This window comes from Mustela putorius, unplaced genomic scaffold (assembly GCF_011764305.1).
Source record: "Mustela putorius furo isolate JIRA1106 unplaced genomic scaffold, ASM1176430v1.1 tig00003858_pilon_pilon_pilon, whole genome shotgun sequence".
NCBI classification, from domain to species: Eukaryota; Metazoa; Chordata; class Mammalia; order Carnivora; family Mustelidae; genus Mustela; species Mustela putorius.
The window spans coordinates 27,354,141-27,372,960 of NW_025422010.1; the positions used below are offsets into that span (position 1 = coordinate 27,354,141).

Here is an 18,820-nt window from a genome sequence, read left to right on the forward strand (position 1 = left end):
TCACATTTTAACTTATATGACAGTCATTGCATTTCATCTGTTAACTTCCCTATAAAACTGAAAGATACCAGAGTCCAGAGTGCACGTCCTGTTTCTTGCATCCCACCCAGGATGTCTACCGGTTTGCAACTAGGTTCTGCACAGCTGCAGGGTTCCACGGAGGTGTCCCAAGACTACCACGGGGAGCAGAGAGAAGAGACGCATATGGAGACATCCTCCCCCTAAATGTGCTTCAGTCAGATAGGTCTGAACTCTTCTATTTACTGTGATTTGTGTAAGTTTTTTTTTTTTTTTAAAGAGTCTGCTAGAGATAGGGGGAAAAAAAATCCACTGCAGTAGCCACTGTCAAATAAACAAACAGAACTATACCCATCGTCTCTAGCACTTTCTCAGTTCAGATATAATGAAATCCAATGATTAAAAACAAGGAGCAAAGGTTCAGAGTGCCTGTCAATCAAAGAACCCAGTCAAAACAGAGGGCCCTTTTTCCTGTCCCATACTGACCTTTTTTACAGTAAGATTTGACAGAAGCCCCACAAGCCTTAACTGAGTTACGTTTAAGGTGTTACACAGAACCCGCTGTGGCTCGGGTTCTGCTCTGGTGTGTGTCTATGGACACAGGCGCACCGACCATGCTTTGATCTCCGTGTAACTTCAGGGAAGTAGGAAGGGTTACAGATGACGCTGAGGTCTCTGGATTCGTCCTCCCATCCCGCACTCCTCCCCACCCCCCCCAATAAACCTACTCTTCCTTCAATCTGCCCCACCACTGTAACTGGCACTAATAACCACTCTGTTGCCCAGGCTAAAATTCTAAGCGTTTTCTTTGATTTCCTCTTTCCTTCACTACCCACACCCAATTTATCAGCAAGTACTGCCGGGTCGTTCGGAAGCAGCTCATTTCTCCCTGCCATCCATGGCTTCCCGCTGCTGCGGTTCAAGGCATCGTCATTTCGGACCTCCCCCAACCGTAATGCCTCTTCTCAGGTCTCCCACCGTCCGCCCTCTCCTCCCTATTATCCATTCTCCAGGCAGCAGCGAAAGGCATGTTCAGACCTCTTTTTCTTCAAAACTCTCAAGGTTTAAAAACTTGGAACTCCTAACTGGTAAAACTAAACTAGCCAGTATTTCTATTTCATTCCAAATGAGGCAAATTTGCTGCTCCCAATCATTTCCCACCGGGAAGTTTCCCTCTCATTAAGAAAGAAGACAAGCTCGTCAGGTGACGTTGCGGAGAGATGGAAAATCAACATCCCCTGGGAACGGAAATGACTTACGGCTTCAGATTTGGGAGGCACTGGAGGTGGAGGTAGGGCGATCTCTGAAGACTTCATGGCTGCTCCCAGAGTTCCGGGCACTGGAAGAGGAGAGGTTGCACATTTGGACCGGACGGAACCTCTGGACTGATCGCATCTGCTCTTCTCGCTCAGGGAACGCGTGAGAGGCTGATGGCTGGGCTTGCCGTCCTCCAGCCAGAGCTCTTCGTAAGGAAGCTCCGACTTCCCCAGGACGCCCGCCGATTCTTCACCGGCTTCCGGGAACAGGTAGTCGCTCCCACTGTCCCCCAGGTCCTGATAGGGCAAGATGTCGTGAGGGAAGGGCGCCCACTCTCCCCCCAGGTCCCTGCAGCCGTGGAGGTTCACCTCACTGTTGCCATGGAGATTGTTGCCATACACGCAGACAGACAGCCGGTGGAAGGACTGGGTGAGCTCATCGCGGGCGTAGCTCAGAGAATTGGGCACGTGGTTGTGGCCAGAGCACCGGCCCTTCCTGGGGCTCTTGCAGTCCTCATTCCAGTCGGTCTTCACATCTCGGACAGCCCGGGAATACTCGTCGATGTCGAATTGTTCTTGGCAGATACCCAGCCAGTGATGCACCAGGGTCTCGGGCCACACGTCTCCCTTTACCAAGTGTTCTGGGAGGCTGAACTTGGGGACCGTCAAGTGCAAAGGGAAGTGCATGGGGAGGATCTTGTTGTTCCGTAGCACACAGCAAACCACCACTGTCTTGGTCTGGATGTTCACGAACTTGTAGCGATGCCCCTCACGGATGAAGTGGAGGTCATAGGGGTTCCTGGGTGGAGGGCTGGGCACCGTCACGTTCACGGGGAGCCTGGTTTTCTCCACTATGTTGCGGATGGTGTGCTCGCCCTCCTGCATCTGAAGTTCCAGGGGACTCCGGGTGCTAAATCTGCCCTTGCACTGGAATGGCAGGCTAATGCTTTCATTGGTCCGGTGATTCATGCAGATCAGGCATGGCATTTTGCCCTTCCCCAGCTTGCTGATGGAGTTGAGCTTGCCGATCTTTTTGAAGATCGTGTTGAGTCGTGACTTCTCCTTGAAAGTCTTTGCGTACAGGATTTCTGCTTGCCCCATGAGAGTGAGTTCATCCCCAGTACAGAGGGTGATATTATAAACTTCGGTGTCCTCATTGCATTCACCTGAAGCAACCTGCAACAGGAGAAATCAGTTTTACGTTAGCTGCCTTCAGTCCATTCCTGCAGAGAAGCAGAGAACTTGCCATGAAGACAGACACACAAGCACGTGTAAAAGGAAAATGCTGTTCCCATACTAAATTTAGCCACTCCATTTCTCTTATAATATTTATATGGCTAACAGTAATAAGAAGATATTCTTTTAGACTTGTAAAAACATACTTTGTTCTGAAGAAATAAGCAATCTGTTTGTTAGTAAAAATTTGGGAAATACAGAGAAAAGACACAAGAAGAAAGTAACACCCACGGGCCTGATTCAGAAATAGCCACCATTATAATGGTTTGATAAACATTCTTCCAGTTTCTTTGTCCACGTAGAGGAGCCTACCATATGGATAATTATTTTGGGATAGTAATATTATTCTGTCTCTTCCAGCTATTAAAAAAATGCTTTCACGAACACCACTGTAAAATATTCCTTTTTTTTTTCAACTGTTAAAGAAATTTTTAAAAAAGATTTTATTCATTTTATTTGTCAGAGAGAGAGAGAGAGAGAGAGAGAGCACAAACAGAGGAAGAAGCAGGTAGAAGGAGACACAAGATCCCCGCCAAGCAGGGAGCCTGATGCAGGACTCGATCCCCGGACCCTAGGATCATGACCTGAGTAAAAGGCAGACGCCCAGCTGACTGAGCAGCCCAGGCATCCCACTTTACTTCTAACATTTTATGCAATTTGGGGCGCCTGGGTGGCTCAGTGGGTTAAAGCCTCTGCCTTCAGCTCAGGTCATGATCCCAGGGTCCTGGGATCAAGCCCCAACATCGGGCCCTCTGCTCAGCAGGGAGCCTGCTTCCCCCCACCCTCTTCTCTCTCTGCCTGCATCTCTGCCTCCCTGTGATCTCTATCTGTCAAATAAATAAGTAAAATCCTTAAAAAATATTTATGAAATTTTCTAAAATTGGAATTGGGAGAGAGGATGTAAAAATGTTTTATTTCTCCCTGTCCTTTAATTTTATTATACAAACTATTCATATTCTTTGGCAGAAATATTAGAAAATATAGATGCAAAGATGAACAAATTCTATAGTCTTACTACTGAAGATAATCTATGTTAACAATATATAAATTTATATAAATAGAGAAAAAGAGAAATGAGATGCGTCATCTCTCTTGGAGATTTATAAATACATGTATACAATTTTGTTACTTTTTTCTCACTATTTTCATTTTCTCCTGTTAGGTATACACCTTCAGTTATAATACTGAGCTTATGTATCTGATTATCTGGGCATATGCCTTAATTTTTCTGACTAGTTCCTTATTGTTAGACAGATGGGTTTTCCCAATGTTTAGCAATTATGAATAGTACTGCAATGAATTTTTTTACATTTCAACTATTTCCTTAGGATAAAGGCCCAGAAGCAGCATTGCATGGACAAAGTTATCGATATCTATTTGGAAGGTCTAATATGCATTTCCTATTGCGCTTCCTCAATGTTGTATTTATTCACACTTCTCCCACTTTATGAAATTACAGGTCTCTCCATACCCATGCTTAATGAGTTTAATGTCTGCCAATATTAAAGGTAGAGCACATATCCTGCATTTATTTATTCACATTTTATTTTATTTGATTATTAGGGATCTATTTTGGTACTCATGTATCTGGCCATTTAGATCTCTTCCTTGTGAATGTCTGTTTGCGCCCTTCACCCATTCTTTTCTATTGGGACGGTCATCTTATTGATTCCTTTTGTCATGTGAATATCAGCGATTCTATATATTTTCCAATTTGTTGCATGAATTTCAACTTTATAACTTCTTAAAGAGCTGAAGTTTTTTCTTCCTATGTAGCAAACATTTTCAAAATTTTCCTTTGTAATTTCATTCTTGGGCAGTATGCTTCTACTAGTGAGATGACATAAATCAGTGGTTCTGAGTTAGGAGTGATTTTGCTCCGTCTTCCCTAACCCCTGGGGACATTTGACCATGTCTGGAGACATTTCTTGATTGTCATGGCTGGGAGGGTGCTACTTATATCTAGCAGACCAGGTATGTTGCTAAACATGGAACAATGAACACAACACCCTCTCACAGCCAAGAATTATCTAGTCCAGATTTCAGTAGTGCTGAGGATGAGAAAAACTGAGATGATTATTTTTTTCTAGAATTTTGATGGTTTTTAACTATTTAACTGATTTAATTAAAATTTCTTTGATGGACTATTAAAGGTAGAGATCCAACTTTAGTTTTTTCTTAAAGATTTATTTATTTACTGGGGGGGAGGGGCAGAGAGCAACAGAGTCTTAAACAGACTCCACACTGAGCACAGAGCCCAATGGCGGGCTTCAACTCATGACTCTGAGATCACAACCTGAGGGGGAACCAAGAGTAGGATGCTTAATTGACTGTGCCATCTAGGCACCCCCAACTTTAGTTTTTTCAATAGCTAACTGAATGTCCAGTATACTTCTTTTCATCATGGATTTGAAGTGCTACATTGATAATGTACTAAATTTATAAAACACATACACTCATTCGTATACTTATATTTGCATCTACTATGAGGCCATTTATCCAAATGACCGTTCTATTTTCTCATCATAACTATACTGTTTCAATTTCTACAACTTTATCTTACATGTTCAGATTTGATACAAAAACCCTCATTTCTGGTTATTCCAACTCAGAAAGTTTTTGGATGTCAAGAAACAAGAGAAGCAAAGTCAAAATCCAGTAACGGTCTGAGAGAGGAAATATGTGCAATATTTTCACAAGAGTGAACCTCCCTAATACATAAGCAACTTTTAAGACATGACCAGAACGCCTCCAGAAAAACAGGTGAAAGTCATGAAAAACCAAGTCACTAAAAAAAGGCGCACAACAGACTTCAAATCCACGGAATGATGTTCAACTTCTTTTATAATTAGAGGAAAGTAAATGAAAATTATACTGAGATACTGTTTCTTACCTAGAACACTGAAAAATATTCAAAAGCTTGACAGCATACTCAGTGGGTGAGGCTAAGGGGAAACAGGCACTCTTCTTCACCATAGCTGGTAGAAATGCAAATGATACAAGCCCTGTGGCGGGGAATATGGCAATACTGAACCAAACCATGTACGTGTTTATCCCTCCATTCAGCAATCCTACTTCTAGGAAATTATCTGAAGACATTCCTCCCACGGTGTGAAAATGTAAATGCACAAGGTTATTCATTGTAGCATTATTTGTATTTGCAAAATCTTAGAATCAATCTAAATGCTCAAACACAGTAGACTGGCTGAATGAACTACGGCACAAACACAAAATGTATTATGCAAATAAGAACAAGAATGATGAGTTCAATGAATTAATAGAAAACAATGAACTAATAGGAAAATGACTTTCAGGAGATATTAAGTAACCACCCCCCCCCAAAAAAAAACACCCAAAGTGCATGTAAGATTATACAGTATACTACACCTTCAGAAAAATCAGTATATATTTTTTCTGAAATTAAAAAAAAACAACAACAAGGAATACAAGAAAAATAAACCAGAAAACCAATGAAATTGTGGGCGCCTGGGTGGCTCAGTTAGTTAAACATCTGCCTTTGGCTCAGGTCATGATCCTGGAGTCCTGGGATCGAGCCCCACATCAGGATCCCTGTTCAGAGGGAAGCCTGCTTCTCCCTCTCCCACTCCCTCTGCTTGTATTCCCTCTCTTGCTGTCTCTCTCTCTGTGTCAAATAAATAAATAAAAAGAAAAAGAAAAAAAGAAAACAATGAAATCGGTCCTTAAAGGAGGGAGGAAACTAGTAGAAGGGAAGAAGTGATACCTCTGTGAACTCTTAGAGTTTCGATGCTTAGGAGGTACGCCAATGTTCTAACAAATTCAAAAAATAAAATTACATCAGCAAAAAGTTAAAAGAAACTGAAAGCTAAACATAAATGGAAGCAGATGAATCCAATCTTATTTCAAATGAATAAACTAGCCACATAGGGGAGAGACAGAGAAATCACCCAAGTAACTTCAAAATGCTTTGACTACAAATTGCCAGTAGGGAAAAAAGACCAACAAATATTGTGTTCTTTTTGGGAGATTTGTTTTGCATATGAGAATGGGTACAGGGATTCTGAAACAACTTTTATGCATATTGTAGAAATAAGCAAATGAGTAAACATGTTCTGAGAATCAGAGTTTTCACTGTGGAGGGAAGGCAGAAACTGGAGGTATTGTGTTATAACTTTAGAAAATTATACATGCGTACACACATCTTTAGCTTTGTTCCTTCTAAGGGACTAGTCCACAATAGCCAAACAGTGGAAAGAGCCAAGATGCCCTTCAACAGAAGAATGGATCAAGAAGATGTGTTCCATATACACAATGGAATATTACTCAGCCATCAACTTTTGTATCAACATGGATGGGACTGGAGGTTATGCTGAGTGAAATATGTCAAGCAGAAAAAGTCAACTATCATATGGTTTCACTTATTTGTGAACATAAGGAATAGCATGGAGGATATTAGGAGAAAGAAGGGAAAAATGAAGGGGGGGGGAACAGAGGGGGAGACGAACCATGAAAGACTGTGGACTCCGAGAAACAAACCGAGGGTTTTAGAGGGGAAGGGGTTGGGGGGATGGATTAGCCTGGTGATGGGTATTAAGGAGGGCACAGATTGCATGGAGCGTTGGGTGTTATAAGCAAACAATGAATCATGGAACACTGCATCAAAAACTAATGATGTACCGTATGGTGACTAACATAATAAAAAATAATAAAAAGAAAAAAAATGACTCCTGCTATCACCAAATATACATAGCGCCCCAATATCATGGCTCCTTGAAGAAGAAATGCCTGACTTCAAGGGTAGGGCAAGAAAGTTACAAGATGAGCGTGGAACACTGTATTGTGTCAAAAAGTAAAGAAATGCTCTTAAGATGACAGCAATGTGCCAAAAGGACACAGGAGCCAGGTTGAATTGGCCTCCATGGGCCAAATCCTGGACAATTTGAGCATCACAATACACTAAGACTGCAATGAAAAAGTCTACTGAACAAAGTAGGAATATCAAAGTCCATATGTTAACAAAAATAGGAATGAGTGGAAAAAATGAATGGAGGAAAAGCTGACAAATGTGGAGGACTGGTGGGATCCAAGATTGGTACATCAAGCAAACATCAATGGATGCTCATTTAGACAGTAAGTTTGACTGAGGAGTAGGTTATGTGCATGGTCTTAGTTTTAAAGTGTCTTTGCTCGGAATGCTTCCTGATTGTGAAGGGAGAAAAAGTAAATACAGAGTGGAGAGACTGGACAACACCTTAGGCCAGATGTTCAAATGTAATATAACCAGAGAGGCATCCTCATGTGTGTACCCCTGAATGTGATTCCCTGAGAAGGTCAGGACTTCAGTTATAGAACATTCTACCTAAAAACGCATCATGAGAACCCCAGTATGAATAAGTATCAGACAAACCCTAACTGAGAAACACTGTATAAAATACCTGGTATGTATGCATGAAAAACGTGCATGGGATAAAAGACAAGAAAGGTTGAAGAACTACTCCAGAGTAACGTGAATGAAAGACAGAATGCGACATCAAGCAATATGTATTCCAGGAATGGATTCTGAACTAAAGGGAAGCAACGCCATCAAGTGCTTTGATGGACCGTAAAGAAGAATAGCACATCACTGTTAACGCTCCTGAATGCACTGTTTTTACACAAGAAAATGTCCTCATTCTTGGGAAATAGACACTGATGTATTAAGGTGTAAAGGGCATAATGCATGTAATTCACTCTGAAATGATTTAGAAAAATGTAAGTTGTGTGTCTGCCTATGTATGTGCATGTGGGGGGTGGAGTATGAGAAAACAAATGTGGCAAAATGTTAAAAGTTGGTGATCTTGTAGCAATTTTTTAGGACTGCAACTGTTTCAGAATAAATTAAAACATGACAGCAGGAAAAGTCTTAGATATTTTTGCCTATTTTTCCAGACGAACTTCACAGTCATTGTGTCTATGATTTCCATTGATAATTTTATTGAAAGTACTTTTACCTGCTGTTATGGCAAGGAGTGACATCATCAAAAATATTTCTAAATAGGCACATGATAATTCTCATAATCTACTGAGATCTTCTTTTTCCCTTATTAAGTTTGCCTTCATTATTAATCCCTGAACATTGCTGTTTGTTCATACATACGGTTTGTTGCTATTCTCTAATATCAGTAACCTCACTGTAAGTTTTTTCCAGTGATAATCTTAGGATTCTTAAGTGATTAAGTCTTATGTAACCAATGCAAAATTCACCTTCATCTTTTTAGTCTTCATCCTTTCTCCTGACAACAGTGTGGTGGTGAGAATGGTGTTCCATATTTAATGTGAATTATTTGTTATTAAAACTGATCACATGAGAAACTCATTCATTTTTTGAGAAGGATTTTATCATGTTAGTGATGTGTGTTTCCAATTCCAGTTTTCTAAAAGTTTCTACGAAGAAATTTTAAAAATGTTATTTCTTAAAGATTGCATTTATTTATTTTAGAGAGAAAGTGCACGCATGTGCGAGCAGGGGGGAGGAGCAGAGAGAGAGGGAGAGAGGGGGAGGTAATCTCAAGCAGACTCCATGGCTGAGCAAAGAGCCCAACATGTGGCTTGATCCCATGACCCTGAGATCATGACCTGAGCTGAAACCAAGAGTCAGACGCTCAATGAGGTGAGCCATCCAGAGGCCCTAAAATAATGTTTTAATCAAGTGCCATTTCTGCACCCAATAAGATAGTCATATGTTTATTTTTTATTTTGATGTCCTGGTTTTATATTAAAATAGTAGATTCCCAAATAGTAAAACAATGCTACACGCCTGAAATAATCTGTGTATGACCATGTTGCACTTAAAAGTGTATTGCATGGGGGTGCCTGGGTGGCTCAGGGGGTTAGAGCCTCTGCCTTCAGCTCAGGTCATGATCCCAGGATCCTGGGATGGAGCCCCCCATCGGGAGGCTCAGCATGGAGCCTGCTTCCTCCTCTCTCTCTCTCCACTTACTTGTGATCTCTGTCTGTCAAATAAATAAATAAAATCTTTAAAAAAAAAAGTGTATTGCATGACTCTTGATACTATTTGATCTCTGACTTATGTATCTTAGTCACAGGTGAAGTTAGTGTATTGTTTTATTATGTTATCTTTATCAGTTTTAGTACCAGGCTTTAAGGCTGAGATTGTTATTCTTTTATGTTAATGAAAAAGCATCTGGGTAAAGTGATTTGCCATGTTCATGTTGTTTACTGAGCAGTAATCATCAGTATGTGTATAGAAGACTTGAAGGTGGCAGTCTTTGTAAATAATTTCTCACGCACTATTCTAGGTCATCTCTATATAATTTTAAACTTTGGAACAAGCAATTTGTCAATCCACATTAGTGCTATAAAAAACAAACAGTTCTGTTGTCTCTACAGTGACAACTGTAGCAAGGCATTACTAGTACCTAAATGGCGGCACAATACTATTTTAATGGTAGTTCAGGCTCATGAGGTTTAAAGTCCATTTTAGGTGATTCAGAGTAAGTGTTTTGAGTATTATTTTTAATAAGACCACACTTAACTGTGTTTACTTTCAGACTCAGTATTCGCTTGGGCTCCTACATTGGAGTTACGTTTAGGAATCTAACTAAATTAATTAATAATAAATAAACACAATTTAACTTTTTATTTGCAATAATTCCAGATTTGCAGAAAAGTTACAAAGCTGTATACCTTTGTCTAGCTTTGTCTAGCTTCTCCTGTTAACATTCTATACAACCATGGCACATTATCAAAACCAAGAAATTAACACTAATACAAGATGACTAACTTAACCACAAAGCTTTATTCTTTATTTGGGTTTCATTATTTTTTTCCACTAATGTCCTTTTTCTCTTTCAGAATCAAACAGATATGACACCACATTCAGTCCTTGATTTTGTGAGTTTCTTGGTCTTTCCTTGTTTTTTATGACCTTGAGAATTTTAAAGAATATAGTTTAGGGTTTGTTTGTTTGTTTGTTTTTTAAACTAATGAATCATTGATAAATTATAGTACTTGGCCCATATGAGGGCTGACTTTCTTTACCTATAGGACTTGTAACTTTGAGGTTTCAGTTACTTCATTTTGTTGACTTTGGTCACCAAGAATCCTAAAAAGACTCATTTGCTATTAATTCTCATTTTAGTTTATCCCTAAGGCTTTTGTTTTCAGCTAGCATCTAGCTATGTATATAACAATATAGATCAGAGCTCAGCAAACTATTAGCACAGTCCAAATCTGACCCAACACTTGCCTTTGTAAATAAAGTTTTATTAGGACACTGCTGTGTCCATTCATTTATGCATAATTTATGGCAGTGTTGGGTAGCTGTGACGGTAACTATATGGCCCACAAACTAACATATTTATTCTTTGTCCCTTTATAGAAAGTTTGCTGACCCCAGGTATAAATGAATGAAAAGAACTATAGCCTTTGGAAATTAACTGGGCCAATACTATTAACTTAATTACCAGCGAAGTTTGAATCTGTCTTTACTATTAGTGACCTCAGAAAAAGTATTTCATTTTTTTGAGCCTCAGCATCGCTCTCCATAAAATTAGAACATGATTGTGTACTTCACAAGCTTAATCAATGTATGTAAACAACCTCCCACAGTGGTAAGCTCTCAATAAATGGAGGCCATTACTCTTGTTATTACTTTTATGAACAATAAAAACATTTAAGTTTTTTTTTTCCCCAAGTAAGCTCTACGCCCAATGTGGGGCTTGAACTCAAGACCCTGGGATCCAAAGTCACATGCTGTACCAACTGAGCCAGCCAGGTGCCCCCAAAACATTTAAATTCTTTTTTTTTTTTTTTTTTTTTTTTTTTTTAGGTAGGCTCCATGCTGGGCTTGAATTTACAACCCTGAAATCAAGACCTGAGCTGACATCAAGAGTTGGATACTTAACTAAGCCACCCAGGGGCCCCAACATTTGAATTCTTAGTAATTCTGTTTCTCATTGCCTTTCACATCTCTGTATTTTCATGCTGGTTTCTATTTCTATCCACTACTGTTTTCAAGCCCAAACCACTACTTGAAGCATTATCCTTTCTTCTATACTGAAGAATTGCTCAAGTTTTTATTCAGTGTGTTATCCCAGAATAAAACTTAATGTCAGAAGAGGGCCTGAAATATCCTTACAGTTATATCCCAAAGGAAGTGAACATATTGAAATGATTCAAAAAAATATACCATTTTAAGATAGACTAGCCTCCAAAACATTCAGCTGCACGGCTGTACTTCCCTTCTGGTGAAACTTTGTAAAAAACTTGGCAATTCATCCATTTGGATGAGGATGGAGACAAGAGATGTTGAGAGAGAGGGTTCTCAGGAGACTTGAGAAACACACACACACTCACTCATACAACAAACTATTTTCAGTTAACACACAAGGAGCCAACAGTGCTTCTCAAATGTGAAGCAACAACAGAGCATATGTTTCTTCCTGGCTCTTTAAATCAATCCTTAATATATTTTTTTCCTAATTTACCTTTATAAACATACACCTTATAAAATGAAGAAATCATATAGGCTCGTGAGTACCACATACCAAATGAGCTGAAAGAGAACGTCGAGGCTGCTCAGGAGACACCCATCAGCCACTACGTGCACAGATGAAACAGATCAAAATTGTCCTTGCTATATGTCACTCTCTGGGCACATTCAACGGTTTTGTCTGTGTTGTTGTGTATGTGTATACTTGTAACGGAAGTTACTCCTACTCCCATACATAAAAATGCCTAACATATGTGAGGACAATCTGTAATTCCACGCTCCCAAACCTGATGTCATCATTAATGCTAGCAATTAGCTCTGCATAAATTATGAGACTAACGTCCTGACAGATCCTGTGGTCACTGTCAGCAACAGATGAAGAATCCGATATATAAATGCCCTTCCTTTGGCAGTTGAGCCCAGCAGTCTCCTCTGGTTTCCACAGATGTGATTTATTTGCATAATTTCTTTCCTTTTCTATTTTTTTAATAGCAAAAGAAACAATGCGTTCTGTCTAAGTGCTTCGGTATGCGTGCCTGGTTAACATTTCCAGTTTCAGTGTTTCCTGAGAGGAAGTAATTCAAAGTGTGTTATCTAAACAACCCTAATAGGTCTAATCCAGGAAACTATCAAGGTTTTACTGTTCGTACGTAATACCATTCAGAATTAATAATACCCTACGGTCAAGCAACATTTTAAAACACTGATAGAAAATTTTACACACACCCACACCCGCAGATGTCTCTGGCAACAGATAATCTGTTTTCTAAGAACAGTTGTTCTAAAGATCAAACATGGAACAGAGGTTAAAACTGCAACCCTTGGGAAATAAAAATCAGGACTGATCTGACGGCTAGATTAAACAGCTAATATTTGGTTAATACTAGATCATTTCCCCCCAAAGTTCAATTTTTCTAATTCTTTCCTTTGGGAAAATGGCAGAACACGAGACACAAAGGGGCATGAAGGGTTACTTGTCAATCCTGAGTATCTCTTTTTTTCAACAGGAAACAGGGCAGAGATGACAAGTATGATGGCAGTGATTTATTCTGTGATGGTACAGCAGAGGGCTTCAAGTACTGCTTCAAGCAACAAGCTTAGTTTTTCAGACAAGGTCTCAAAACCTCAGATGACACCCCCCGCTCCACCAAAAAACAAAAAACACTAACCAAAACAAAACTCACTGGCCCACGGGGCTATCTTCAAACACTGAAATAATTAACCTCACAACTGTATCCAATTTGTCATTCTGAACGAATTCTGAAAATAAGTGACATGACTCATGGTAAAGAAAACATGCAATTTTAAACAACTGGAAAGTAAAAATACAAGTTGGCTATCTCCAAATCCATTCAATCTTCATTTAAGACATTTGTTCTTACATCTGACAAAATTCAGGCTACACAGTAATCAATAATTTCTGATCTCTCTGGAATACAGCCAAGAACAAGGCAGTGTTGCTACAGGCCCCTGAGCAGGCAAAAAGATGTGATGTTGATGTTTGGGCTTATAGGAAAGCCTTTAAGGGCCATAACTCAGCACACTTCCTCCCCTACAATCAAAATTCCATCCAACCTGGTTACCAGCCCACAGCATAACAAAAGTGAATATTAAAACTGGAAACAGGGATGGTTAATTAAGGCAGCTATTCTAACTAATGTAAGAGGCGACAAACAATTTGAATCAGACCATAAAACACACCCGATTCTCAGTGTAAGGTCTCTCCACATAAAGACTAAAGTCATAACACATCTCGGGAGATAGAAAGAAGTTTAACTTTTGTTCAAGTACTTCTCGTTAAGATGGAAGAAACGTACTACACATTTCAGGAAACTGAAATGAAATTATAGTTCTTTGGATAGAACTTTTGATAAAATTCACAGCTCCCCCAAAGGCTGGCTAACTAAAATTACTCGCGCTCTAAAGGTGCCAGAGAGGAGGTAGAAAATAACAGAGCAAATGATTCCTATTCATTTTGAAATCTCGTAAGAAAAACCCACCTCTCTGATTATTCTAATCTTAAAACGTGGAGGAGATGCTTTTTCTGAACTGTCATGACAGACATTAGGAATGGTATTTTAAACTAGGAATGGTGGTTATGCCTGAACTACACTCTTAAAACCACACACACACACACACAATTCCTCAAAGAACACTAATGCTTCAACACCACTGTTTTGTATTACTTTACAGGACGACCACAGGACGGCTGACAGACACAGAACAAAGTCTACAGAGCAAGTTGTTTTTGCCTAAAAGACAAAATGATCAAAAAGATGTCAGCGAGTCAGGGCACCTGGGTGGCTCAGTGGGATAAGCCGCTGCCTTCGGCTCAGGTCATGATCTCGGGGTCCCGGGATCGAGTCCCACATCGGCCTCTCTGCTCAGCAGGGAGCCTGCTTCCTCCTCTCTCTCTCTCTGCCTGCCTCTCTGCCTACTTGTGATCTCTCTTTGTCAAATAAATAAATAAAATCTTAAAAAAAAAAAAAAAAGATGTCAGAGTGGGACGCCTGGGTGGCTCAGTTGGTTGAGCAGCTGCCTTCGGCTCAGGTCATGATCCCAGCATCCTGGGATGGAGTCCCACATCGGGCTCCTTGCTCAGCAGGGAGCCTGCTTCTCCCTCTGCCTCTGCCTGCCATTCTGTCTGCCTGTGCTCGCTCTCTCCCCCTCTCTCTCTCTGATAAATAAATAAAAATCTTAAAAAAAAAAAGATGTCAGAGAATAAAATAATTATGACAAGAATAGAATCACAAACAGCCCAAAACCTCTCCATTAATGTATTCTCAAGGCCTTGTATGTAGCTGTTCTATTAAAAGGAGTAAAGAAAGTAACAGGACATATGTTTGATTTGTTAACTACTTTATACATGGAAATAAGATATAGTCTAACGAGTTGGCAGAAGAGGAAGAGCTGTATTTCTTCATCTTTTTCAGATGGCAACTTTAAAAGGGGTAAGTAACATGTTAAGATAAAAGGCACATGAACTGCCTCTAATCTGTGACTTGGGGAGAAAAAAAAAAGCTGATTCTCAGTAACTTGGAAGCCCTGGAAAAAATCCCAAGTTCAGCATCAAGTTGCACAAGCCATTCACCTTAAACTTAGAACTCTTGCTTATTTATTGCGTGGTGCTGGGTTGCCACCTTTAGCACTGCTTCAAGCAACAAGGCAAGAGGCCAACTGTATGAAGCCCAGTTTCTATTGACAATACCGGTTCATACTTAAAAAATTCTGGGTTCATACTTTACAGGGGTATTTTTGTTGTTTTTAAAAGGGTTCATTTTGACATATGCTGCACTGATGTTGATAGTAAGTTTACTTGTAGGATTTTCTTTCTTTAAGTACTGGCATCAGGAAAGATCTAAAAATCTATACGTAGAGCAGTCATAAAAGCTGCCAAGTCCTGTGTGTGAGACCATAGCTGTTTCCAAAGTACAAAAGACAGAAGAATTTGGCTGCGTAATAATTACAGGACACATTTATTTAGATTTTTAGATAAGAAAATGAATTAACTGTACAAGCTACAGTGTCACTATGAAAGGATATTCCGATCACAATCATGAGCCTTAGCTCAATCCACAAATGGCATTCAAGGGAGCACAAAGATGACCGATTGAATCAGAACACCCAGCTTTTGCTGCTAAGTAGTTTTGTGGCTTCGTGTGAATCAATGAAGTCAGCTAACATCTGTTTCTTAGTTTTCCTATTTGTCAAAAGAAGGAGTAGGGCTCAGCGGTGTCTAAGGGCCTTTCCAGATCTAAAATGAGATGATTATAAAAACTCTTGTCGATAAACTTCCTTTGTTGTGCTGGATTATTTATAATATTTCATTTTACTCTCGGTCATGTTTCCCAGTATCGAGAAGGTCAGTTATCATTCAAATTCTCTGAATCTTACAGGATTCCCCCCCCCCATTAAAAAAAGACAACACTGCAATCCTTCTCCCACTGGGATAGCTCTGCTGCTAGACACTGCCACCCCTGCCAAAAACAGGTGCCAAACCCAGTAATCACGAGCTGATATGCAGGTGACAGGAATGTCGGCTCAGCTCTTGCCCCAGACCACATGGTAATGGTTCTGGAGAGGTATCTGTGGGCAGAAGCGGTGACTACACTCTCGGTCTGTCTGAAATCTCACTATTCCCCTGTGAGGCATTTCCCCCAGTTGAGACAATGCAAACTTGTTATTTTGCCACTGGGGAAAATCTATGCTGGAACAGCTGAAACCTTGGACCTCACTAGCTGGAATGAAAATAGCAACATTCTAGCATCGAGATCAGGGTATTTGGACTCTCTGTGACTCGAGAGCACTAATTTTAATGTAGAAAGCTTTTGGGCGAGAGCGGTGAAGTCAGAAGGCCTCTTACGTGCTTACCAAGGGTGGCAGGTTAGCCAATGCCAAATTGAAGGCCATCTTTTCTTTCCTCTGCTTACGTCTCCGGAAGGACCGAAGTGAAATCAGGGCGTAATTTGTTAGTCATTATTTTGGTGGCAGAAAGTAGATGTGTGGGAAAATTTCTCACTATTATTGGGCTTAGTTCAAAAGGCTGGAAGACGTTTGAAATAATTCACTGGGTACCAGAATAATACGTTTCCAAAAAAGTATCTGAGGTGAAGGGGTACTTTGAAACAGCAACAACAACAGTTACTAGGTACCGAGTTTTTAATATCAAGTTCCAGGGTACAAAGAACTAAATAAAGAGTAAGTGAAATAATCTGTGGTGGGATTTTTAAATTTTATGTGAAACTTAATTTAGTATGATTTTATGTTCTGAATCAGAGGTTGGCAAACTTTTTCTTACAGGGCCAGACAGTAATAATTTTAGGCTTGTGTGCCATATGATCTCTGCTGCAACGACTCAATCCTACTATTGTATTGTGAAGCAGCCACCACCCCGGCACATTCCCATGCATGGGGTGGCTGTGTCCCAATAAAACTTTATTTGCAATACAGTGCCTTACCCAAGGGTATAGTTTGCCAACTCCTATACTAGGCACTTGCAGAGTGCTGTAGTGCATTATTTCATTTAATTCTCATGAAAAGTCTCTGAGGAGGATAGAGTCATCCTTGTTTTGCAGATGATGACCCCCAGACTCAAGGGGCCATGTGACCTTTCTGTGGTCACAGCCCAATACCTTAGGGTGTGGACTCAGCTCCAAATTCAGAGTCTGAGCTACACTACACAGTCTAATATGCTCTTTAGATCACAGGAGCTTGTTTAAAGGAAGGTGCATGCCTGAAAACTGTTTGTGTGACTGTATTTTTCTTATTAGAAGGTAGAGGAATGAGTCTTTAGTTGGGGTTAGCCAACTGACACAGGACAGCTTCTGACTCTGGAAGTAAGTGTGATGACAGTGATGGCTGATGAAAAATTAAAACAAATCATTAAGAAAGAAAATGCCTGTTATAGTTAAAAACAAAAATGCCTGGGTGGTTGGGTGATTTCAACCACCACATCATCCACTTTTGATTTCAGCTGGTCGGGTGTCCCACCTTTGATTTCAGCTCAGGCTGCATTTGCAGGGTTGCGAGATCAGGCCCATGTGGGGGTCCATGCCCAGAGGAGAGTCTGCTTGAAATTCTCTCTCCCTCTGCCCTTCCCCTCTCCATGCTCACGTGCTCTCTCTCTCTCCCCCAAATAAATAAATAAATCTTTTAAAAAAATGCAGTAAGCAGGTTAAAAAAAAGAAGAAGAAGAACTATCACCATGGAAACCAAAACCTGGATGGATAAAGGAGACAATGTGAAAGAAGCAGGTGATTGCTGTCTTAACAATATCGAATGCCACTGGCTTAGAAGGGACTGGAGCCAATGCACACAAATGATGAGCAGGAGGCTAGCTGTGCACACATTCTTTCATTTCCTTGACCATCTCATCTCCCATTTTCTGTTCCTACCACCTTAGCTGCCCACTCAAATGGACCTACTTAGACTTGTTTTCATCTATTTTTTTTAAAGTTTATTTATTTAAGTAATCTCTACACCCAACATGGGGCTCAAACTCACAACCCCAAGATCGAGAGTCGCACTTGCCCCCGACTGAGCCAGGCAGGTGCCCGGGACATACTTAGATTTGAAAAAAAAAAAAAATAGCTACTCCTGTCATTTCCTGTATATTGCCTAAAGTTCAATTTCAAGCATTTTATGCACTACCACCACTCCCACTTTACACATCACTTTCTTCACCACTTCAAAAGTTCCTTAACCCCGTTAAGATCCCTAGTTTTTACAGGGGGTTACAATGCTTGTATTCACACTTCTTTATTCAGTGAGGAGTCTACGGCTGTAGGCTCACCATCTGTCACTCTAGGGCACACTCCATCTACACCTTTGCTCACTTCTGTTACACTCACGAAGTAGAGTCCCAGCTCCGATTAAACCTAAGGCTCTGTTTATTCTGTCTCTCCATCCAGGAAGGCAAAGATGGCTGGAAGAAAAAAACTGGTGCTGAGTAACCTCACTTGAAATGCATACCTTGACGAAACTCAGTGAACATCCTATTATACCTCCCTGGTAAACTTAACTTTCTAGGTCTCTGAGCTGATTATTATTTTCTTCCTATCGAGGCTAACAAGGCTTCCATTCTGCTGAACTTTATGGCTAGTTTCCAGTCCGCCTCTATTTTAATCAGCAAGTAGCATTTGACACTGTTGTCCATTCTTCTTCGAAACACTTTTTAAAGCCATTTGGCTTCTGGAACATCTATCCAACATGCCCCATCATCTTTCTAACTTGCTGTTACTGCCTGTAATCTCTCTTGGACCCCAATGCTGGGGTGTTCCGGGGCTTAGTCCTTGGTCTCCTCCCTTCTTTATATAGTGTCCAGGTCAGAGTTTCTCAG

At 40.3% G+C, this 18,820-nt stretch overlaps 1 protein-coding gene across 2 annotated transcripts in view; it reads right to left on the reverse strand.

Annotated features, from left to right (window-relative positions):
- Window positions 1–18,820, reverse strand: part of GAREM1 (GRB2 associated regulator of MAPK1 subtype 1) — a 205,224-nt gene that overhangs the window by 20,947 nt on the left and 165,457 nt on the right. For both annotated transcript variants that reach the window (XM_045065489.1, XM_045065490.1), the window contains exon 4: window positions 1,278–2,450. In XM_045065489.1, coding sequence (XP_044921424.1) covers window positions 1,278–2,450 — 1,173 coding nt within the window. The remainder of the gene's footprint in view (window positions 1–1,277; window positions 2,451–18,820) is intronic.